The following is an 8,516-nucleotide window of genomic DNA, read 5'->3' on the forward strand; positions in this document are numbered from 1 at the left end:
GAAGGTTTAGATTAGACATCTGTAAGAACTACTTCACAGTTAGGGCGGCTAGGATCTGGAACCAACTTCCATGGGAAGTGGTGCTGGCTCCTACCCTGGGGGTCTTTAAGAGGAGGCTTGATGCCTACCTAGCTGAGATCATTTGAGCCCAGTTTTTTTTCTCCTGCCCTGGCAGGGGGTCGGACTTGAAGATCTATAAGGTCCCTTCCAACCCTACTTCTATGATAAATTGTATCTGGGAGTTTAATATGATTCTACATTGAGCAAAAAATCCTTTGATGGGGCCATTAAAATTAAAAGAATAAGTCAAGATTTTTTTTGATTCAGCAGTTGTACATAAACAGTGAAAGTAGCATACCTGTGGGAAGACCCTTCAAAGCTTGACCCCCAACCTTATCCATCTAAAACTGCAGATGTTACCTTGTTGCTCTGACAGAGGACACAAACTAGAAAGGAGGAGGCAGCTACAGAGGAAAATCCTAAATGATGCTTACAAGAACCAACTATTCGTGTTGTTCATACCATAATACAAGAACACCTTTTTACTTATAAAACAAACAAATCTGATTTAACTTGCATAATACAAGTTACACATGATTTTCTAATAAAATGCAGCCCTACTATGGAGAATGACAGGTAATAAAAACAGCTCAACCGCCAATCATCCTTTTACACTGAGAATGGTAAATTCTGCACTTTGTCTTTTTATACTTAGGATTCTATATGCAATTACACATCAAAAATACAAACCACTTCCAATTAATGTTTTCTTTCCTCCTTCAACTCATATGTTTGCACTATTCAGTCCCTTAACTTTTACCAGTCGCGCTGAAGTTACTAAGCTTCCTACCTTTTGCTGCGATGATACAGGGGGTGTACTCATCAAAGGTTTCAGAGGAACGGTGTTGGTTTGAGGCGTGCTAATTCGTGGAGATACATATGACCTTGGTGATGAGGCATCCGATGTTAAAGACATTGGAGACTGATTAGATGGCTGAGCTGTGGGAAAAAAAAAGTGATTTTATAGCATCTTCTCCCACCTAAGCATAAAAGGTACTATACAAGAAATAAAATGCAATATACTAAAAACAATAAAATACCACACTCAAAATACAAAGAGAACAAACCAACCTAACTTGAAGGAATGAACACATACGAAATGGTTGGGAGCAAGTAAACGGCAAGCAGAAAACACTAAAAAGGGAGGGGGGGTTGGGGGGGAGGTTGGTTTTTGTTTGTTTGTTTGTTCTTGGTTTGTTTGTTTGTTTTACCAGCAGCTGGAGTTGAGGCAGAAAACCTGATACATGTGGATACTGTATCTGGAGACTTTTTACCTTAGCAGTATCCAAAGGGCACACCATTATCCCACTCTTATTCATACCTTTGCTAAGCATATAAAAGCTAGTGTGCCTTTCCAACTCCTTAATTGCCATTTAGCCCCAGAATTCTATACTCCATAACCCCCAAAAGAAGAGCAGGCAGGCAGGGTACAGATATGCATATAGACAACACATCTCATAGAATTCTATTGATAAGTGTGCAAAGGCAGCCACCAGAAACACTTCCATGGACAGGTCTATATGCTTATGCTACAGCAGATATTCTAATAGTTAGCATAGAAGAATGGTCAAGCTCAAGCTCCTTGTTACACACAAGATAGAAAGTGTGGGTCACTTAGCCACATGAGAGCACAGAAGAGTCTTTTCTGTTGTGGATAATATCCCTTACTTGTCAGAACAGCTCTGTTTGATCTCCTAGAGCGGGGGGGCTCAAACCCCTATCCTACAGGCCAAGTCTGGCCTATGGAACATTCTGAGCTGGTCTGTGGGGCTATGCAAAAAAGTGCAGAAATTTGTTGGGGGCAGGCTGGCAGGCTCAATCCGGTCCAGGGCTGGGGCCACAGCCACAATATGGCATGTGGGACTAGGGCTCAATGAACACGCCAGATCAGGAGTTGGCCCAAATGCACACCTGACTAGACCCACAGACTAGATCCGGCCCAAAGACTCACCACAGACCACTTATATAGCCTGCAGGGCCAAAAGGTCCTGTCCTAGCTCTCCAAGCTGTCAAATGACAGGAATGAAGGTATGAATGAAAGCAGTATAGGTTGTAGCTGTATTGGCCTAAGGACATAGGCAGACGCGTTTTTTTGGGCAAATCTTATCTTTTATTAGACCAACTCAAATAGTTGGAAAAATTGTTCTTTGCAAAGAATTTTTCCCATCTATTTGAATTGGTCTGAATGAAACACGCTTTCTCTCTGTCCTGCATAAGAAGGTCTGGGGACCAAATACAAAGCCTTGGAGTCCCCTATGGACATCAGAATGTCCTGGTACTAAAACAGTCTTGGAGGTTTCCGGGACCATCCAGTCTCCCTTTACAGAGTACCCATGAAATGGCACACCAGAGGGTTCGCATGATAAATGAGGGCATCAAAATGGAAAGTCTATACAAACATCTCCTGTGAAGAAAAAGGACTAGCACTTCCTGTTGAATTTGTTTGGCACTACAGGCTGAACCCAGACTCTGGGGCTTCCCATGGGCTCAACAATCTGAGAGAAGTGATGTTAATTCCCACAACTGCCAGAGATGCTCATTTTCAGCACAGCTCCAGAACCCAAGGAGTTAACACTTCTTGCTCCCCACTCTCCCACACCCTACCCTTACCCACTGCCAAAGTCAGGTTATTCACCCTTGGCAACTAAGATCAGTAGCCAGGGGAAAAGGAGGACAAGCAGAAGCAGCAGTATGAGCTCCCTGAAACTCACACTCAAATTTCTGCTCTTGCAGCCACAGCCCATGGGAAGCCCTGTAGCCCAGATTTAGCCCATGAGCCAAATGAGTTTGATACCTCTGGTCTAAACCTTTTATCTCTGGCTTTCTTAATGGTCAAAAGGATCAGAAGATCGTTGATGAACTAGAAGGAGATTCTTGATTGTTGATGGTAACTAGAAGATAATGTCCAGAGCATCTACAATCTTCAAAAGTGTACTTAATGGGCTCTGAGTCTCAAACTTAGAGGAACTCAAGAAGTCCTACACAGTAGATCTCTTGCCAGTTTCTCTGAAGCCTGAAATGCAGGGTCTCCATGAAGAGCTAGTGTTGGAGGATACATACCTATCCAAATCTCCACTCTGTGTTCCCTTAAAAAAAAAAAAAAGCTCTCGTGTGCTCATCTGATGCAGGTTTGTCACTGGTCACAAGATACTCACAGTTTACATTCCAGAGAATATCCATAAACCCTTCAAAAATAATGAAAAGGAAAGAAGGAAACTACTAATCTTTCCATCTAAAAAGGATACAATATACAGAAGACAGCCAAAGAGAGGAAAGGATACCCCAGTGACCAGCACAGTGTAGTAACAGCAAAAATTAAAGGGAGACTAGCCCAAAAAGAACACTGCTTATAAGAATAATTCTTACATTATAGGTACTGCTAAGACAAAAAGGTGCTTGAGATACATGAGGACCGATCCACAGTGAGAGTGTGCATAACTATCATTTAAAGGAGAATACAGCTTTAAATGCCAGATTTTCATCAATGCTCAGAACATGAGAACAAGAGCTGCTGAACACTGAGTATTTTTGTAATATATTCATTCTGATCAAGGCCTTGTTCTGAAAGCATGGATTGAAAATGTGGGTGCTGACCACTTCTGATTTTTTGTAAATGTGAACAAATGAATGTGCCTCATTCAAAATCTTTATTTAAAAGTGCTGAATCTAATTAGAAGCATTTAAAACAACTTTAAGACTTTAGAACATTGCTTATTTCTACATGTGCTACAGATAGCACAGTGGTTCTCAACATTTTTAGACTCAAGACTTCCTTCTGACTACAAAAAAAAAAACTATACAGCCATTCTTCTGTTGTAAAGAACTCAAAGATCATAGCAGGTCAAAATGTTTTTGACAGCATTGATTTCTACTTGAAATCCCTGAATTTATCTTGAAAATCATTTGTAGGTGTTTGCACACTTACCAGTGCTAATGCTGTGTGGCACCCCACTGCAGCCTTAAAAGCTTGGTCAAGAATCACTGATACAGCACCCACACCTAACCTCACGTCACATCTCAAGCTCTACTGTATAAGCCATTGCTTCCCAAATTGCCTGGAAAAACAGAATTTGTCTTGTACCTGGAATATTTACCTAGATTAACTATATAACTCAGAAAGTCTGAGGGAAGGAAATAAATTCTGGAACAAAAGATCTCTTAGAAAATGCACGGTCAAATACTTACTTAATATGAGGTTTAAATGTTAAAAGCAACTCTAAATTAGGTGTCATTACTAATCCTAAAGGCAGCTGATAGTAAAGAAAAATACACTCCAGGCAAGCCTTAAATAGCAGAAACGGGCTGACACTCTGCCTTGTACACTAAATCAAGGATGTTCAACCTTTGGACCCTGGTGCCAGATCATCTGGCCTACAGGACTTCCCACCATCTATAGGGAGCTCTGCAGGCTAGATCTGGTGTGCAGGGCAGCTCAGGGCCCAATCCCAGCATGTGGGGGCTGGGCTGGGCTGGACCGGACCCCAGTCCCAACACACAGGAGGGTAGCACAAGGTTTGATCTGGACCCATGCTATTCATCTGGCCCACAGGGCCAAAACCACAAGCACCATTACACTATATCAATCTAAATTGTTGATTAGAAACATGCAATGCCTAAAAGCCTGGTGTCTCCAAAAAGGTGGCATTATACAATCAGTTATTAAGTCACAAAAGTGAAAACAAGGAACAGTTAAGACTTAATCTACTCTAATACATCAGCCTTGAGTTCCTTACATAAAGACTCTTTACCACATCCTTTGCTTGGAAAACTCCGCACTTCTAGCGCATCAGGCATCCTACATTAAAATGGTGTTACCCTCCCATTTCAACTGAAAGTTTAAGTTCTAGTGCTGTCATTCACCAATGACTTTTTTAAATTAAACTTTTAGAATGCAATTTTGCATAAGGACATGTAAGACTTTTAAATACCTTGCGTAGACAGCTGTGCAGCTTGAGAAATCAGGGAAGTAATATTGAAAGCAGATGGTCCAGCAGTGAGAATTTTATGGAGTATAGACTGCAGAGAGGCTTGTGTCACAGCTGCTGTAAGAACTGAAAAACAAGTATTGCTCTATGTAAAGCAAGACGTAGAAAGATTTTCAAGAGTGGATTTATGAGCCTAATATTTATGCACCTAAACAAGAGAACTGTTTCTCATTGCTGGCAATGTGGGTGCTCAACACTTTATTTTTCAAAATCCTACCTATATAGGATCTCTCTCTGCAGCTTAGTCCATAACATGCAATTCTTGTAAATACAAAACAAAAGGATTTAGTCATATTTTACAGTTACAATAATGCAATCAGAATAAAGCCTATTGCTTTTTTAACTTCAGAACCTTCCAGATGCACAATACATCTTATTCCTATTATAATGATAATTGACAGAGAATTTAATAAATTTTTTTCCATTCGGAAGATGGCCAGACATTAAAAACAAAAAAAATACGTGGAGAAAGAAAACAATTAGACTCATTTCTCCTTTAGAAAAAATTGAGAAAAGTTTAAAAAGTTGTTGGGATTCCCTATTTTGGAACTTTTTCATTTAAAAAAGAAAATCTGAGACCACTTTTTGTCTCACTGAACTGATTCTGTTTGCACAAATTTGGAGTTGCTACTTTTCTTACCAAAATGGGGTAGTAAGTAGTTTTGGAAAAATCTCAGAAAAGTTCTTACAAGATAGTAAAACAATTTTCTGCCTGGCTTTTATTATGACATCATGATGTAGACCAGGGGCAGGCAATTATTTCGGGTGGAGGGCTGCTTACTGAGTTTTGGCAAGCCATCGAGGGCCATATGACAGGTAGCCAGGGGATAAATATTCATTTTCTAAATTTTTTAGGGGCCCTGTGGGCCAGATAGAACGAATGGCCTGGTAGACCGCATTTTGCCCACCCCTGATGCAGATACTAATTATTCATTAGAAAGCATTTTCTTAAGTAAAAGCTGTTACATAAATTATGATTTAGATTAACGTAGACAAAATTTCTAGGAATGAATGGCCTGGTAGACCGCATTTTGCCCACCCCTGATGCAGATACTAATTATTCATTAGAAAGCATTTTCTTAAGTAAAAGCTATTACATAAATTATGATTTAGATTAACGTAGACAAAATTTCTAGGAACAACTTTAAAATTTGCATTTTTAACACTTTCCTCAAAGCTATTTCAAATCTGTTAAACCCCTTAACTCTGTATGGCATAAGTAGAAACAGTAGCATAAGCGCAATACTGTAGCTATGAAGGTCTAGAAATTGTATGACAGGCATTTGGGGGAAGAGGGAAGACTTGAGGAAGAACATCTTTCATTCAAAAACTTGTCTCACTTCATCCCAGCAACACAGTTGCTTCAATAAGCAATACCTGCCTAAGAAACCCTTGCCTCTCTCATAAGTGCAAACTCCATTCTCCTACTTACACCTGGGATCAATTCAGAGCAAGGGCAAAAAAACCCAAACACATTCCTCTCTGCCACCAGAGGCTAGCAAACTCTCAACTGTATACGTTATCTGAAACTCAGAATGAGAAATTTCAAGCAGCATCTAAAACAATCAAGTTTGATATAAACCTACAGAAAATCCTAAACACTTCTCCAACCAAGTACAGGATCACTGATGGACTTAATCATGGATTCCATACACAAAGCGTTAACTGCTAATAAAGAATTCATAAAGTTAAGTTGCATATTAACTTTAAAAAAAAACGGGTATTATAATTTAGTCTAGGCAACACTGAAAAACCTGATCAATGGTTTGCAAGTTACTTTTCCAAATATTTTTACCATCTGAATGCTATTTATTCCCAATCTTCATCAGAATAAAAGCCATCTCCCAAGGGCCAACAAATACTCTAGAGCAGGCATTTGCAGCTTACAGCCCTAGTGGAGGGGGGCTTTCCCTACACCACGCCACAGGGCCAGCAGGGACAACTAGGACTCAACGCCCACCATCTCAGACCCATGTTAGGTCATTCTGGTCCCCACTGGAAAACACAACCAACCTGCACTCATTTCCTGTTACACTAAACAAAACTGGTAGTCAATGAGCTTTAAGGGTCAATGAAAAAAACAGCCTTAGTGAACACCCTACGTAATGAGTTATTACAACATAAGCACAAACTACAGAGGATTACGTATCAACAGAACCAGTTGGCACTGGTAACAGAAATAGGGCAAGATCCAGTACCACTCAGGTAACCCCAACTCTCCCTTCTGGCAGCTGATAAAAACTAAATACTTGTGTGCAGGAACAAACACCAACAGACTGAAGAAGTCTCAGATCCCATGAGACTGTTTATGTACACAAATATTTATTTAGCTTGATGATCTGCTAATTAGATAAAATGATCATTATATAGGCCGAGTTAAAAAAACTCTGAAAACTAAAACAGTAAGGCTAAGTTTACCCAGGTATTTTTTTTTCTTATTTTGTACTATTTTGTTTTGTCACCTCATTTCTAAAGGTTTTCAACAACATTTTTATGCCTTGTTATAAACAGAATTTGCAAAATAAAAAGTAAATTTTATTAATTATTTTTAGCATCCTTACCTTCATTTATTTTAGATATATCTACGCTAGAATTATTAAGCTGCAGAGTAGCTTGCAGAGCAGGTAGCAGCTGTCGAAGGAGATTTGGGTCCTGAAGTAACGGAGGAATTGGTGATTGTGGGACAGGTGAGACAGGGACTGTAGAAGTAGATGAAGTAGGTGCAGATGTTGGATTCAGTCCAGAAGCAGATGTAGAAGGAGTTGTGCAAGAATGGGATACAGATTTGTCCACTGATGTAGACTCTGAACAGAAGACAGACAGTAATTTACATTTTTCTTTTGCAACACAACTTTTGGTCACATTCTCACTAGCACAATATTCACATGAAATAGGTAACATTAATTTCTTGCCTATTTTCTCAAAAGAAGGTTAGTTTATATAAAAGATAATGGGCTTACACAAAGTAGTTTATTGCAGCTTATTATGAAAAAGGTACACATCTTATTTTGGAAACTTGCAATTTTTTCAAGCTTAACACACCTTAACATGATTGCACTTTACACTGATGTTCAGACTTCTTTATTAATACTGTACTCCATTTAAATGCATCGGCTTGAGCCTGAAAAAGGCTATGCACTTACTTGGAACATGCATTTATCTGAACTTAATGTACACAGTAAGCACGCAGTGCTGCCACTGATATTAGCAGCCCTTTAACTAGCTCCTATTATTTTCACAGCTTCTAACAGCAGCATTTTTACAGTTGCTTCCCCATTACTGTTTCTCTGCAGTTAACCAGCATATATTATGTTATAAAGCAAGCAGTGCAGGATACTATGAACTTAACCAACATGTTAATCAATGTTTGTTACTACGCAAGTAACTGATAACAAAATTGGGACTGGCATTGTGTTATGTAGTTATGCTAATTATATACACATCAGGTTTCACATAACCAGAGTATTTTAC

General features: G+C 39.3%; 1 protein-coding gene across 5 annotated transcripts in view; it reads right to left on the minus strand.

Moving 5' to 3' along the window:
• WAC (WW domain containing adaptor with coiled-coil) overlaps window positions 1-8,516 on the minus strand; it is a 97,920-nt gene that overhangs the window by 33,929 nt on the left and 55,475 nt on the right. For all 5 annotated transcript variants that reach the window (XM_019531436.1, XM_019531426.1, XM_019531417.1 and 2 more), the window contains 2 exons: window positions 4,989-5,111; window positions 851-999 (listed from right to left, as the gene is read on the minus strand). In XM_019531436.1, coding sequence (XP_019386981.1) covers window positions 851-999; window positions 4,989-5,111 — 272 coding nt within the window. The remainder of the gene's footprint in view (window positions 1-850; window positions 1,000-4,988; window positions 5,112-8,516) is intronic.

This window comes from Crocodylus porosus, unplaced genomic scaffold (genome assembly GCF_001723895.1).
Source record: "Crocodylus porosus isolate Cpor-Errol unplaced genomic scaffold, CroPor_comp1, whole genome shotgun sequence".
NCBI lineage: Eukaryota > Metazoa > Chordata > Crocodylia > Crocodylidae > Crocodylus > Crocodylus porosus.